A 16,632-nucleotide genomic window follows, 5' to 3' on the forward strand; every position below is an offset into this window, starting at 1 on the left:
ATTGGCACCTTCATTTCATGTGAGCAGCCATGATTTTATGTTTCAAAGTTAAAATTAATTTCTTTCTAAGGAAATTTCTTTTAAAAATGTTTAAATAAATGTAATACAGTATTTTGGTCACCATGTGTAAACATTTCAGAAGATCTTTATCTTCTGAAGTGCGGTTCGGAATTATGTGAGAGGATTTGTGCAAGGCTACATTGAACGCTCATAGAAGTTCATAGAGAAAAACGCCTCCATGAATTATGATAAATAAATTGATCATTTCGATATCCAGTTTAAGTCAATGAAGAATAGCAGTGCTATTCGTGAAACTTGACTGGTTTTAGGACCCAAGGTTTGACACATCGTCGGACTGGGGTGTGTTGAGCGCTGCGCAGTCCATTAAAACAGCTCGCCTTTAAAAAACTGGTTTTACTGTCCTGTGTTTACCTGAGCAGCGGGATCTTTCTTCTCTGTACTTTTCCACTGGACCTCTACAACGTCTTTGTTCTAGTAAGTTCTTACGTGTCATTTAATCGTTGTTTAAACGTATCTCCTACTTTCTGGTATACGTCAGAATTAAAGCACGGAATAAAACGTAATATAGTGTTCTGTAAAGTCAATAGGCCTATTTATGGTAATGAAACCAAAAAACAGCTTAAACTACAAATGCGTACCACATATATTACGAACAAGGCGATCAATTATGCTATGTTTTCGAAGTTATCTGTCAAACACTATAAGGAGTTGAATTGCTAGATGAAGTGTTCATACACAGATCTACAATGAGCAGACCGTCATAAGGCAGGAAATGTTTCAGTTTATACAGTGCATTAAAAAAATAAGAAGAAATAAAACAGTTATTCTTACTATTGTTCCAACCATCATAATAAATGAGTTATGCTGTGACCTGATTGTCACAGATGATGGTTTGTGTTTGTCTAATGCAGTAGTGCATTTAGTGATATACATCACATATTAGAGCCTTTCTTATGTTATCATTTTTGTCTTATAATTTCTTTAGAATTTCACTTCTGTGCCTTATTAAAAGCTCTCAAAATGTTTTTGGCCAAAAGACTTATTGGAGGTATCCTGGATGTTGTAAGGTAAGCCTCATGCATATGTACTAGCTCTATAAAGTCTCACTACTTGTTTCTGCAATACTGTAATAAATGCATGTTGAATGCAAAACACCTACATGGTTTTAACAATTCATCAGTGACTCTTTTTTAAATATATTTTTGTGCTTTTACCATATGCATTATAGCAACGTTGATCCTGGCCAGTTTGTTCCCTCAGACCCTGTAAGTTTGTATGCCATTATTTTGTTATTCTCATAGTGTTGATGTTTGTGGCAATGAGCAATGTCTTTTGCCTCTTACGATTAAAGCACTTTAGCAAATCATACAAGTCAGATATAGTGGTTCATTGATTTCTTGCATCTGCATATGAAAAAGTTTAATGCACTTCTCACAGTGCATTCTCTGTCTTTTAATTCCAGCCTCCTCCCAAAAGACCCCTGGCATATGCTAATCAGAATGATACGGAAGAGGAAAAGCAGTTTCGCAAAGTCTTTAAACAACTTGCTGGGGATGTGAGTATGCCTGCATTGTACAATTGCCCTTGCTCTTCACACACTCTCTCACACACACTTCTCAAATTATCCCGACACCTCTGCATGCACCAGTTCATTGTATTTGATAGTGATTTCGGTTTTATAAACCAGGCATGAAGATTTGTGTAATTTTTTAGGTGAACACATTAGTCAGACATTTCAGTCTCCTGCCAGAAACTTCCGCATCAAAGCATAAGAACATTCCATTGCCATGCTCCACCCAACAGGCTTTTGGCTTTCCATTTGATTTAGTAGAGTATGAGTTTGAGTATGACTGGCTCTTCCTCTTTTGTACATTCCTGTCATTGTGATGCAGGGTGTCCTAGCAGTTATGGGAGTTTTGTTGTTAAGAACGATGGGCTGGGTTTATAATGAGTCATAGAGAGGCGTGGATGCCTGCATTTATGCTTATTGAAGTGTTGGATGCATTATATGGAGGGGTCTACCTCTCCAGTTAAAGAGACACTGTGCTTTTTACACTGAACATTTACACATTTAAAACTTGATTTTATAACAAACGAACACATTTCCTATCTCTTCAGAAAAATGTTCCTTCCTATTTTGAGTGCACTATAACGGAAGTATAATTCAGTAATTTTTGACCTCAGAAGTTCTGATTTGAATTCATTCTTTACAATAAGTTTCCATTCTTAAACATTAGTTAACGCATAAGGTATCATAAACTAACAATAAACTACATATTTCTTTACAAAATTTTTTTGTAATATGTTAATGTTACTTAAAAAAAATACAATTGTTCATTGTTAGTTCATAGTGCTTTAACTAATTTTAACATATACGTCTTTTCATTTTAAATACATTTTATGCTGAAATTAACGTTAGATTAACAAATGCTGTAAAAGTATTGTTCATTGTTAGATGTTAGATAACTAATGTAGTTAACTTATGATAACAAATGGAACCTTATTATAAAGTTTTACCAATCTGTCTTGGGGTTTTAGTCATTAATAGTCTTAGTAATTTGTTTTAAAAAATGTTAATGTCATAAGCTTGTTATGAAGGGAGAGAGAGACTGTTATAGCACCTTGTATTCATTTTCTGCCATCATAGGACATGGAGGTGAGCCCTAATGAGCTGATGAGTATTCTTAACAAGATTATCTCCAAACGTGAGTCACCTTAACCCATTTTTTGGAGCAGTTTAAGCTTATTGTCTCTGTATGCTCAAAGAGTTTCTGTCTGTGTTTTGCATTCTCCTTTAAATGTATGCATGAATAAGACATGATGTAAATGCATGTTAATGAGATGTTCGCTTATTCTCATCTCCAGATGCCGATCTGAAAACAGATGGTTTCACTATTGAGTCCTGCAGAAGCATGGTGGCAGTAATGGATGTATCCTTCAATAGATAATATAGAATTTTTGTCAGAAATTAAAACGAAATGGTAATACTTTACAATAAGGTCACATTCTTTATCAAATTAAATCTCTTTTTTGTCACTCAACCATATACACAAATGCAACAGTGGGTGAAAGTCTTGGGTGCAGTTCCAATCAACATAGCACTATGACAATTACAATAAACATCTGATTTACACAACACAGTTTACGCAACACAATGTGCAATATATACCTAACAGTGGCGGCTGCTGGTCTTTCAAAGAGGGGAAGCTCATTTTCGGCCTACATTATAAACTTATTTACCCTATTTTTTGCACTAAATCAATCTTAGGTGTTGATCTGCCCTGCTGTTTAATTCTAATTTTTTCCTCGTAAGGAAGACTTTCAAATGGCTTCGCCAAAATCAGGTCGACAATATTAGCAGCGTCTGCCATCGTGCGCAGTTTCACCCGTCACGGCTAGCCTAGCCTACTGTATGAATGAATGAATGAACGAACGAACGAACGAACGAACGAACGAACGCTCTAAAACAAAATATATTAAACTTGGTAAAACTGAAACAAGGAATGTGGTGTATAATTGTGTGAAATGTATTATGCAAATTGACTAGCAATTTCGCCAAACAAATATAAAGAAATAGGTTGCAGCAGTTTGTCTTTCGACTACACTTGAGAAATCCATGATGGGACTGAGCTGAAATAGCTTCAGTGACTTCTTATAGTACAGATTCGCTGTCAATCAAAAGGAGATGCAGTCTTTCGACAGATCCTCCAATCATCACGCGGAAGCCCGGAGTCCGGGCCAGCCCACTCCTCATTCACCCCCAGAGGCGCTGAGCGTCCGTGGGCGGGACATAATCGCAGCATTTATCCAATGACCGTCTATTTTCGAGCACTGAAAAAAACTGTTCAGAGCAGCCCCATTGAAGTCAATGGACGCTCGGCTTCAACAGGGAAATGCACTGACGCTACGGGAATGTATAAGAAGTAAATCGAGTCAGCCGACCTGCTATATGTAATGTAGCTGATTCTGAACGAACTCGTCTTCGAGATGAACGTGTTCTAATGCATTTTTAGTCAATAAATTGTTTACACAATAGTACATATTTGACCATTATTTTTTTGACATTATAGGGGAAGCTGAGCTTCCCTTGCAGTCTTAAAGAACTCCCCACTGATACCTAATAATATACAATATACAGTATACACAAAATAACTTTAACATTAGTTAATACATTAAGTATTGTAAGCTACGTGTAGGTACGGCAGTTAAAGAGTAGCCTACGCCATAGCATGACATGCACCTCTTCAAAAACGTAACTGCACGTCGCATCGACACAGACCACAATTAGAGACCTCCCCCCAGGATGATAACAATATCTGTGGTAGCGTCACATTTTATAGATATTATTTTAATATCTATCCATCAGGGGGCCTGGGTAGCTCAGCGATTATTGACACTGACTACCACCCCTGGAGTCACGAGTTCAAATCCAGGGTGTGCAGAATGACTTCAGCCAGGTCTCCTAAGCAAACTAATTGGCCTGGTTGCTAGGGAGGGTAGAGTCACATGGGGTAACCTCCACGTGGTCGCGATTAGTGGTTCTCGCTCTCAATGGGGCACGTGGTAAGTTGCGCTTGGATCGCGGAGATTAGCATGAGCCTCCACATGCTGTGAGTCTCCGTGGTGTCATGCACAGCAAGCCACGTGATAAGTTGCATGGATTGACTGTCTCAGATGCGGAGGCAACTGAGACTTGTGGCCACCCGGATTGAGGTGATTAACCATGTCAACACGAGGACCTAGTAAGCAGTGGGAATTGGGCATGCAAAATTGGGGAGAAAAATTTTTAATAAAAATATCTATGCATCATATCACATTGTATTTGGACTAGTGACCAATAAAGCAAATGTCTCAGTCTGGAGCATCTGCTGATTTTTTTTATTCTGTTTTTTACATGACGCTACAGGCAAAATGCGACCAAAGAAATCAGTTTAAAACTAATAAAAGCTTTTTTCTCCAGGACATTACTCTGTATTAATTTGATATGAGAGTGAAATAATACGTTTTGAATTCTACTCACAAAGTGTCCATTCGGCATGATGATTTAAACATGCGTTTGACAGTATGATGTTAGGTAAATAATCATATTTCATAAGTTATGGAATTGGAACACTTCTAATTTGTCAGCAAATAAAAAAACTTTTATAAAACTAGGTTATATTGCCTATATACATTGTAAAGACTTTAAAAAGACACCCTTTGTGTATTAATTAATTAATTTGACTATTTAATATTCCGCACAGAACATCAAAAGTATGCCAAAATATTGATTTATTATTATTTAAGCAAAATATATAATAAATAATATGTAGGCCTACCAACATTTCAACATTTTCAGATACTTTGAACTAATTTGTGATGCTACAATCATTTAATAAATACTTTTGAATCCAGAAAATACATTGCTTGCATTGCTTTTTTTTATTTATGAAATATATACTGTAGTTATCGTTTTGGATGTGTACTCACAGAATGATGTTGACAAACCAACCCAGAACTATAAATGCAAACCAATGTGTTGACCACTACGTGGAGTCTATGCTGTAGGTTCGAGACAGATGTATAAATAAGCCTTAAGGTCTATTAAGTTTTTAAGTACACATACATTTATCTTTTTCCTTAACAATCTTCACTTAGAGTGACAGCACTGGAAAGCTAGGCTTTGATGAGTTCAAGTATCTTTGGAATAATATCAAGAAATGGCAGGTAAAAACATTATGTATTATATTTTAAAATGAATATTCTGGGTTCAATACAAGTTAAGATCAATCGACAGCATTTGTGGCATAATGTTGATTAACATAAAAATACAAATCCTGGTTACAGTGAGGCACTTACACTTACTGGAAATGTTAAAATACTCAAATGTTTCAAAAGTAAAGCCATAAGACATAAACAATATGCATGTTAACACGACTTTAGTGTGATAAAATCGCTTACTAACCTAGTAAAGTTATATCCAATTTTACAACTTCATAAACGACCTTTAAAATGATGATTTAAACAACTTTACAGATCTAATAATACACAAGCTTTTTTAAAATTATAAGCTTCAAATTTCTGACTTTATACCCTCCCAAAATTGGCCCATTTGCTTCCATTGTAAGTGCCCCACTGTAACCTTGATTTTTTCTTTTTTTAAAAGAAGGGAAGTGCCAAAATATTTTTTTGTTGTAATAAACATTATGCCAGAAATTCTGTCGATTGAGCCCAACTGGTATTGAAACCAGAATATTCATTTAAACCACTCTATAAACCACTTTTTCTAACATTAAGCTGGTAGTGGAACTTGTTGCAGTTTATTTTAGTCTTTGATAACCATTATGGCTCAGATGTTTATCTGGAATTTGCACAACATGAATTTGCAAAACTGACCACTTATGTTTTGTTCATACGTCTTGGTATCTTTGTTACCAGATGTTTCTTTGCATGTCCTAAAAATTGGATTTTTGAGCAACCTGTCTTTGTTAATCCAGGGCATTTACAAGTCTTTTGATGCAGACCGCTCTGGTGTGATTGGGGCTGACGAGCTACCTGGATCTTTCAAAGCAGCAGGTGAGTGGTGTTGTCATGTAGAAATGGTTACAGTGTAAGTTACAGTGAACGACACAAACTTACTTTGCAATATTATGGAAATAATACCATAATTTATTCAACAACACTTGTAAGTCAGTATGGAATAAAATTTAGCTTGTTGGGTCCAACCTTTCAAACAAATATTTTATCCATGTTCAGGCTTCCCACTTAATGACCAGCTTTTCCAGCTGATCAGCCGACGGTACAGTGATGAAAGTGGCAACATGGACTTTGACAATTTCATTGGGTGTCTTGTGCGTCTGGATGCCATGTGTCGTAAGTTGAGCGATTGTTTTGCTGTCTTAATATGAGGCTCAGTGTTTCTTTGATTCAGCATGGATTGCCTTACTATGTGCATTTACAGGTGCCTTCAAGACACTTGATTCAGACAACAATGGCACCATTAAAGTTAACATTCAAGAGGTATGTGAACTACCATACATATTATACTGATATTACGTACACTGAATAACCTAAAAAAATAAAAGTGCTCCATGTGACAACTAAATAAACTGGTTTGATTCAAGTCAAAAATATTTGTCTGAATCTAACAAGTCTGAATCAAACTAACTACATCACGTTACACTAAAGTATTTCTAGCAAGTCAGCACACTGTCAGTCATCTTTGGAATGCTCTAGAGAGGCTATTTCCAGTCATGCCAGTGCAGCGCCTATCTACTTGCATGGAGAAAGATCAAAATCTCAAAAACGGTCATTCAGATTACAAGTTTCCTGGCTCGTGTAACTAATGCGCGATCTAGAATTAATTGACAGGTGATGTCTGTAAATAAAAGGTAATTGGCTCTTTTAACTGTAAGGTGGGACTTCCTTTCTACATCCACTGACTGTTGGGCTCTCAGAGCTCCTTGGTTGAATGTTCCAATTTCTCCCATTAATTTTAGTAGAAGTGGCCCATCTCTGCTAAATAATCTCTGGTTACACCAATAAAACAAATTTAAAGGGTTAGTTCAAATAGAAATAACTCCTTAATGTAACAATTGCTAATTTATGGTGTAAAGCTTCTTTTGTTTTCTATCCACAGTGGTTGCAGTTGACTATGTACTCCTGAACGAAGAAGAATTTACTACAGCATCTTTATTATATTCTTTTGTCAGTTGTCCTTTGTGGCCTGTCATTGCCAGATTTCTTTGTTTTACCATATTGTTTGTTTCAGTGTTAGTTTGATACTATGGTATAAACATATTGTGCCTTTACACTAGGTGGCAGCTTTGTTGCAATGCTAGACAACGTTTTGTGATCTCTAAAGGTTCAGTTTATGCCATATTTCATTCCAACGTGTGGAAACTTTTCATTTATTCAAAAACTTCATAGTTTTACAACCAAATAATTAAAAATGTATGCTTATATGTCTGAGATAGCCTAACCGCTATTAAGAACATTCCAGATGCATATCAATTGATCAACTGCAGCTCTGCACATTGTATAATATTAAGCTGAAGCGCAAATAAACATTATTTGTTCAAGACATACAAAAGCGAAACTCCACTTATTACCTGTGATAACACCAGTTGCCCTGAGGAACAGAAGCTGCTTTCATCAGGGGCTGGACTAGAAGATGACTGACAGTTCAAATAGCCTGTTAAAATCTTTAGCGCGCAGTGATAATGGCAGCCAATAGGAGAACAGGGCTCCACAAGTGGGCGTGACTTCGGAGTTACCTGGGATAAAGAAAACTGCCTCGTTGTGCTGAGTAGATGATGCTGAAATCAGATCAATGAGCTAACACAGGTGCTGAGCGCGACTGAGGCGAACCAAACGGGATTTTTGCGCCATCCTCCGGGGAAGTGGCAGTTTTAGAGTGCTTCTTCTGTCGTACGGTAAGTTTGGTCGAAATAACGAAAATATGTTAAAAAACATTTTTTTAAAGGTTTAATTAAAATGTGATTTGATTCCATCTTTAAAAAGTTTACTAGAGAGACATGGCATCGTTATACATTAAACATAATAATAGATTCCATAATCATCTGAACACATCTTTAAATTTATCAAACGCCTTGTTTATTCGCCTAGATAAAGAATACCAATAATAAAAGTCTGATATAATTTAATCATGGTCTTTTAAGGCTTCTGATATTTTGTTCAAAAATCATAATATGTCTATCTGAATTGATATACTTGCTGGACTTTAGGTGAAAACTATTTTAGATCCATAATCTTAGATCTGATACTTTACCTGTCTTATGGTGTGGACAGCAGTCCTTCACTCATGCAGATGAAATCCCGTCATTAAGGGCATGGGACGTCCACCTGTGGTTTAAAACCCATAGGCAAACTAGTCCAATAAATTATACAGTGTGTTGCTGTGCTCAGGGGAAGGCGCTAAGATGAATAAATCTTGCCCTTTTGAGGGGGAGTCGTTTGACATTTGTCTTACAGTAAAGATTGATGATAAATCAATATTGGTATGTCTAATTATAATGAAAACAGCATCACATCGTATCATTATTATATACTGAATATTACACTAATTAGGATCAATGATGAAAATATGATTTAAATGTTAAAGAAAGGAGAAAAGATAAAACAGGTAAATCAATGGAGGTAGAGTGGGCTATGAAATCCATAAAGAAAATTCCAGTTCCAAAAAACTCTACATTACTAAATTAATCTAACTTTTATCTAAAAATTTTATGAATCTAGTCTAACATTGTGAAAGTTTCTCTGTTTGATGCTCTTTTCCGTTCCAAATATATTTTGGAGAACAACTTTTAACTGTTTCAAAATGTGCATTGTTATATGAGAATATTTTGCAAAATAATAATTATCCTGAATGCAAATTGTTGTTGTTTTATTATAAATTATATTATAAAATGTAATGGTGATGATTTTTATAATGACATCACCCCTCCCTCTATTCTGAACCAGTATGAACTTTAATTAGTGATCTGTTAAAGGTGATAGCACACAGTCTTTAGCTATTACTATTAAGCCTGTTTTTACAAATACAGTTGAAGTCAGAAGTTTACACTTAGGTTGAAGTCATTAAAAAAAATTGTTTTACCACTCTACAGATTTAATATTAGGAAACTACAGTTTTGGCAAGTTGTTTAGGGCATCTACTTTGTGCATGACACATGTCATTTTTCCAACAAGTGTTTACAGCCAGATTGTTTAACTTTTAACTTTTTGACTATATTGCAATTCCAGTGGCTCAGAAGTTTACATACACTAAGTTAACCGTTCCTTTAAGCAGCTTGGACAATTCAAGAAAATGATGTCAAGCCTTTAGACAATTAGCTTCTGATAGGAGGTGTACTGAATTGGAGGTGTACCTGTGGATGTATTTTAAGGCCTACCTTCAAACTCAGTGCCTCTTTGCTTGACATGGGAAAATCAAAAGAAATCAGCCAAGACCTCAGAAAAGAAATTGTGGACCTCTGCAATTCTGGTTCATCCTTGGGAGCAATTTCCAAATGCCTGAAGGTAGTAACACATTAATCTGTACAAACAATAATACACAAGTATAAACACCATGGGACCACACAGCCATTACCGCTCAGGAAGGAGACGCATTCTGTCTCCTAGAGATGAACGTAGTTTGGTGTGAAAAGTGCAAATCAATCCCAGAACAACAGCAAAGGACCTTGTGATGATGCTGGATGAAACAGGTAGACAAGTATCTATGTCCACAGTAAAACGAGTCCTATATCGACATAACCTGAAAGCCTGCTCAGCCACTGCTCCAAAGACGCCAAAAGAAATCCAGACTACAGTTTGCAAGTGCACATGGGGACAAAGATCTTACTTTGTGGAAAAATGTCCTCTGGTCTAATGAAATTAAAATTTAACTGTTTGGCCATAATGACCATCGTTATATTTGGAGGAAAATGGTGAGGCTTGCAAGCCGCAGAACACCATCCCAACCGTGAAGCATGGGGGTGGCAGCATCATGTTGTGGGGGTGCTTTGCTGCAGGAGGGACTGGTGTACTTCACAAAATAGATGGCATCACGAGGAAGGAAAATTAAATATTGGATACATTAGATATATTGTGGATATATTGAAGAAACATCTCAAGACATCAGCCAGAAAGTTAAAGCTCGGTCGCAAATGGGTTTTCCAAATGGACAATTACGCCAAGCATACCTCCAAAGTTGTGGCAAAATGGCTTAAGGACAAAAATGTCAAGGTATAGGAGTGGCCATCACAAAGCCCTGACCTCAATCTGATTTTTGGGCAGATCTGAAAAAGTGTGTGCGAGCAAGGAGGCCTACAAACCTGACTCAGTTACACCAGTTCTGTCTGGATGAATGGTACAAAGTTCCAGCAACTTATTGTGAAAAGCTTGTGGAAGGCTACCCAAAACGTTTGGCCCAAGTTAAACTATTTAATGCTACCAAATACTAACAAAGTACATTTCTGTAAACTTAAGACCCACTGGGAATGTGATAAAAAAAAAAAAAACTGAAATAAATGATTCTCTCTACTATTATTCTGACGTTTCACATTCTTAAAATAAATTAGTGATCCTAACTGACCTAACTGAAGACAGGTAATGTTTTCTATGATTAAATGTCAAGAATTGTGAAAAACTGAGTTTAAATATATTTTGCTAAGGTGTGTGTGTAAACTTCTGATTTCAACTGTAATACCCATATGCATTAGGCCTATTTGTTGGTATAGGCCTATGATTAATGGCTTCTTACAAGCCATACATCTGCATGTTGCTTAGGTAAAACAAATTGGTAGCTCTTTTATAATTATAATGTACTATTTAAAACTGTAATTGAAATGAGAATCAATTGTGTTTTGTGAATGTGGAGTGTGTCGTGATTTTGTGCCCTGATGAAATATGATGTTTGACTTGCTATAAATGTTCAGCTTAAAGCAATAAACTATAAATACGTTTATGGACTAATTTAAGCATAATCTCAGTTTAAGGGAACCAGGAATATATTCTCTCTCGCTCTCCCTCTCTCTCTCTGTGTGCGTGTGTGTCCGTGCGTGCGCGGGCAGGTTTGGGTGGTAATTACAAGGGTATTATTCTATTAATGTGGTTTATGAGGACATTTCTAGTGTCCCCACAATTTAAATCACTTAAACATACTAATCAATGTTTTTTTTTTTACATGTAAAAATGCTGAACGTTTTCTGTGAGGGTTAGGTTTAGGGTTAAGGGATAGAATCTATAGTTTGTACAGTATAAAAATCATTATGTCTATGGAGAGTCCTCATTAGGATAGCCGCACCAACATATGTGTCTGTAATGTTTGTGTTTAGACTAAATGGATGATGCACTTTAAATCATATACATAATTAAGTGTCTTAAAATCAATACAGACAATTCAGGGAAAAAGTGTGTGATTTCAACAGTCAACTTTTGGGTGAGTCCTCTTAACATCAAAAGGATATACATTACCTGTACTCCACACTTCTTGTAGTCTTCATGTATCAGAATGATATACATCTTTTTTTTTTGTCTATATGTTATTATACCAATATACTTTGAATTTGAATGGGAATGACAATGAGGCTGTGAGGGATAGACTCCATCTCTTAAATGGCACAAATGGTATGAAGCAGTATAAATAGATTACATCTGATTTTCCACAACTCATGTTGTCTGGATTTCTTTGTATACTGAATGTTCTTGAACAGATATTTTAATAATGTTTTGTCCGTGGAACAATCAAAAATCACTTTAAACTGCAATACAGCCCATTGAAGAGTATTTAAGTCTACCCCTCACAGCCTCATTGTCATTCCCATTAAAAATCAAAGACGGTGCTAGCGTGAATAAGGTCTATTGATGGTGATCATGAAGTTTCCTCAAACCAAATTTAAAATAACAAAATGGATGCAGCAAATAAGTCTCACTGCTTTGGTTCAAACGCATGCTCGTGTTTTTCTTTGGTCACAAAACAAAGATGCGCAAGACATTTTGACAACTTAAACCCTCCCCTATTGTAGAGACATATAATTTACCAGTCCGATGCTCTGAATGCACACTGATTTTGAAACACATAGTAATTAATGAATGAAGCTTTCATTGTTGCATGAGGAGGTCTGTTCTCTGCATTTGAGTTTATGCAAAGAATTTCAACACGTCAGTTGTACTGTGCTCTTCTCCGTTGTATTAGACCAATTATTGCTGTCAGTCTGAGGCATGCTGAGCTTATAAAGCCCCTGTTCTAAGAATAACTGCATCCCTCGACCTGTCCTCCCCGCCGCTGCAGAACTCAGCTAGGATGGCTGCCGACTCCACCATGAGATCTGAAGTAGAGGAGCTGCAGAGGAGGGCCAATCAGGTGACAGATGAGGTAATGACACCAACAAACATCTATGGAGGTATCGATTCTTGTGGATCTTCAACTGACATTCTGTGCCCCATGTTTATTAGTCGTGTTTTGATGAAATTGCACAACACAATCTCACTCATCAACAGCCTTACAATGATAATATAACAGGGGAACAGGGAAAATGTTTGATGTCAAAGTCACTACAGGTCTCTCTTATTCCCATGCTATATAGCAGCAAAGATGATGATACTAAACATATTACATATTCTCCTGCAGTATTATTATGATTCCCACTGGGACTAATGTAAATCATAAATGGGTCCATTATTCAGTGTCATATTTTCCACTCTGTGTTAAATAATAAAAATAACACATTGAAAAATGATTCTAATTACTAATCAAGAAAATCAAGTTGAATCTCTGAAAACTCTGTTAAATCAAGTAGAATTTACAGAAATATTGTGAGAAGTTAAATGGGTGGAAACCAAGATGTTGTTATAACCTAAATATTTCTTTGTTGATTCTACTCTTATTTAGTGCCATATTTGCATGCACTTTTTAATTTTGCAGAATTGTTTGGAAAAGTCTCACAAATTAAAAAGTTGTCAGAACTCATTGAATTTAGTTGCAAAAACTTCTGAGTCAGTGTTGTTAAATAATATATGACAAAATTAGATAATTTAGATTTAACCAGGCAAAGAAATACTTAATAGCCAACATTATACTTTGAATTTGTCTTTGAAATCTGTTTTCTTCTTCTTTTTGACAACCAACAGTCCCTAGAGATCACTAGAAACATGAAGCTTCTGTTAGAGGAGGTGAGAGCTCATTATTCACAAGTTATTATTCATAACCGCATGCATAATATGTCTTATAACTACGATTGCCTCATTCTATGATCATCACCAACAATGACTTGTTTGCTCTTATGCCATATCAATTTGTATCCCACTGGAAATTGTACATCATCATGAGATAAATAACTTTGCTCTGCTCAAACAATCATACGAAAATGAAGCCTTTGAGTACGATGTTCTTTCATAACACCTTGAAGACAGTGTATTATCAAGAATGCATAATGTAATTTTATGTAGTTTTGTGTCTAGAGAGGAACTAACAGGTTTTATTCTTTGTTATGTTTGGTACTCTTAATTCGGCCCCTGAGCACAAATAGAACATGATGCAACAAAAGACTTATAACACACTTTCTGTAACCATTTAAAATAGGTTATAATATTAATTTATGAAGCTGGGCTGGTTGGGGTTTGGGTTTAAAAGAGAATAGGTGTGTTGTTCCCTGCAATGTGGTCTTGTACTGAATTATTTCTTAATTTTACAACAGAGTAAAGATGCTGGAATCAGGACACTTGTTATGTTGGACGAGCAGGGAGGTAAATCATAATCTCCATACACACTAGTGTTACAGATAAATATAAATTATTGAAATGCAGCTAAATAATCAACTTGTAAATGCATCATTAGATGTTCAACCATTGGATTAGCAGATGCGTCTTTAATTATCTCTAATTGCACTGTGAATATGCACAATTGTGCATAAAGATGCCAAAGAGCTGCATGGGAGTATAGCAAATCTCTTCTTCATCTTCTTTTATTTACTTGTCTTTTCTTTGCAACATATATACAAGTAGAGCTATATATGATTTTGTACATATGAAAACACGTATGTGTTTATGTGTGCATGCTTTCATATATCTTTCCTTTTCAATTCCTCTTCCTGCAGAACAACTGGACCGCATCGATGAGGGCTTGGATCAGATCAACAAGGACATGAAGGAAGCTGAGAAAAATCTCACTGACATGGCCAGGTGTTGCGGTCTCTGCATCTGGCCATGTACAAAGTAGGTCTCCTCCCAGACACCTAAGCCATGGCTGGGCTTTGGCAGTCCAGCTTTCAGTAATGTCACCTCTCTGCCTATGCCTCCACCCCATTGGAAAGCCTATCCAGCTTTGATTTTGCTTCATATTTATCTTCGTTTTGTGTTCAGGGCCAGTTTTGTGAGCAGTGGTTTGTTCTAACTACATGCAATACACCATATACATATACGCCAATACAGAAATTACATTTGAAATGAATCTATAGTTGTACAATGTATGCAACCCATGCTCACACAACAATATTCCTGTCTTTTAGTCATTTTAAGTTTACATTTGTCTGTTTTGCTTCTGTCATTTTGAGCTAGAGTTACTGTAGCTACTGTGATATTTAGTCGCTTGTGAGCTTGTGGTGCTTCTTGCTGAAGAAACTATTGTTGTGTTTTTATCTTGTCCCTGTACTTAAACCCCTGAAACATTCATAATCTGTGATCGCACCATTCGTGATGCAGAGCAACAGGAGCGGAATGAGGAATGGTTGGACCAGATCATCCAGGACATGAGGAAAGCTGAAAAAAACCATACAGACCTAGGCAAATGCTGCGGCCTGTGCTCCTGTGGTAAATATGTGATTTTTTGGAGGAGCTCGGCTTTTAGTTGCATGTAAGTGTGCTTGCATGAATACTTTGCATGCCTCATTTTTCTTACTGTTTTGTGCTGAATGATTGCTTTTGTGATTGCAAAGAACTCAAGAAATCACAGTAAATTGCTTGGATTTTATGAATTGTTTACTCTTAGATTGTCTAAGTAAAGTTGTTTTTTCAGAAAAACTACTTTGTTACTGACCTCTGAAAAAGTAAAAAGTAAGCAAACTTGTACCCTCACTGAATTAATGGTCTTTGAGTTTACCATTGGACTCAGTTTTTAACTTCTCTAACCAACCTTTATACCATCATATGGTATAAAGGTGTGTGGTTCAATCAAAACAGATGTACCACAAACGAACTGTGTCTTCAGGGTTCAGCATTGAAACCCACTTAACCAATTAATGCAATAACAGTCAAAATTTCACTAATAATTTCTTTAAGTTTTGGATATAGGGGATAGATATGACTGATCTTGTTAACTTTGTCTCTCAGGCTAAAAGACTTTGAAGCAAGTGGGGCTTATAAGAAGGTATGGGGTAACAATCAGGATGGGGTGGTGTCTAGCCAGCTCTCTTCCCGAGTGGTGGATGAGAGAGAGAAAATGACGATGAGCGGTGGATATATTAGAAGGTGCCAGATCTTTTGTCTTCACATGAAGCTTACAGCCACCTATAACCTCACATTTTAAATAGAAAAGTCATCAACTATTTCAAATCTGTCTCTTAGATTTCAATATGTTCCTTAACAGATTTGAATATATTTTAAGAGTTATTTAACATCTGGATTTAAGGATTTAAGAGTGCCTTTTGACATTTGTCTGCATTTCTGTTTAACAGAGTGACCAACGATACAAAGGAGGATGAAATGGAGGAAAACTTGGCCCAGGTAGGCAGTATCCTTGGCAACCTCAGAAGCATGGCACTTGACATGGGCAATGAAATCGACACTCAGAATGTCCAGATTGAACGCATACAGAGCAAGGTCAGTATTTGGAATGGGGTTAATATTTTTGTCGAACAAAAATTTAAGTTCTACCAAGCCAATTTGTTTTAATGGTCCTGATTATCTAGTTTTATTTTTTTGCAGGCCATGGTCAACGAGTCCCGCATCAATGAGGCCAATCAGAGGGCCACAAAGCTTATACCAAGATAAAGAAATGGGAGAGAGTCCATGATTTGTTAAACTCGTTTACAGTTTTTGTAGGAAAATGTGCTCACAACATGGTACAAATTATAAAGCCATATGTCTCTCTTAAATGACTATTTACAAAACTCTGATTTCTGCCTATTGATTTGA

General features: G+C 36.3%; 2 protein-coding genes across 2 annotated transcripts; both read left to right on the forward strand.

Annotated features, from left to right (window-relative positions):
* Positions 1-349: 349 nt before the first annotated feature.
* LOC127632112 (calpain small subunit 1-like) lies at positions 350-8,092 on the forward strand. The gene is made up of 11 exons (XM_052110619.1): positions 350-495; positions 1,007-1,088; positions 1,250-1,286; positions 1,484-1,576; positions 2,669-2,726; positions 2,887-2,951; positions 5,659-5,727; positions 6,498-6,576; positions 6,757-6,873; positions 6,962-7,020; positions 7,640-8,092. The coding sequence occupies exons 2-11, from the start codon at positions 1,042-1,044 to the stop codon at positions 7,664-7,666; spliced, it is 651 nt and encodes a 216-aa protein (XP_051966579.1). The 5' UTR covers positions 350-495; positions 1,007-1,041; the 3' UTR covers positions 7,667-8,092.
* A 144-nt stretch (positions 8,093-8,236) lies between these two features.
* Positions 8,237-16,547, forward strand: LOC127632119 (synaptosomal-associated protein 25-like). Its single transcript, XM_052110627.1, has 8 exons — positions 8,237-8,435; positions 12,698-12,877; positions 13,633-13,674; positions 14,199-14,247; positions 14,598-14,715; positions 15,829-15,966; positions 16,173-16,317; positions 16,423-16,547. The coding sequence occupies exons 2-8, from the start codon at positions 12,806-12,808 to the stop codon at positions 16,486-16,488; spliced, it is 630 nt and encodes a 209-aa protein (XP_051966587.1). The 5' UTR covers positions 8,237-8,435; positions 12,698-12,805; the 3' UTR covers positions 16,489-16,547.
* Positions 16,548-16,632: the final 85 nt, after the last annotated feature.

This window comes from Xyrauchen texanus, chromosome 38 (genome assembly GCF_025860055.1).
Source record: "Xyrauchen texanus isolate HMW12.3.18 chromosome 38, RBS_HiC_50CHRs, whole genome shotgun sequence".
In the NCBI taxonomy this organism is placed as follows: domain Eukaryota; kingdom Metazoa; phylum Chordata; class Actinopteri; order Cypriniformes; family Catostomidae; genus Xyrauchen; species Xyrauchen texanus.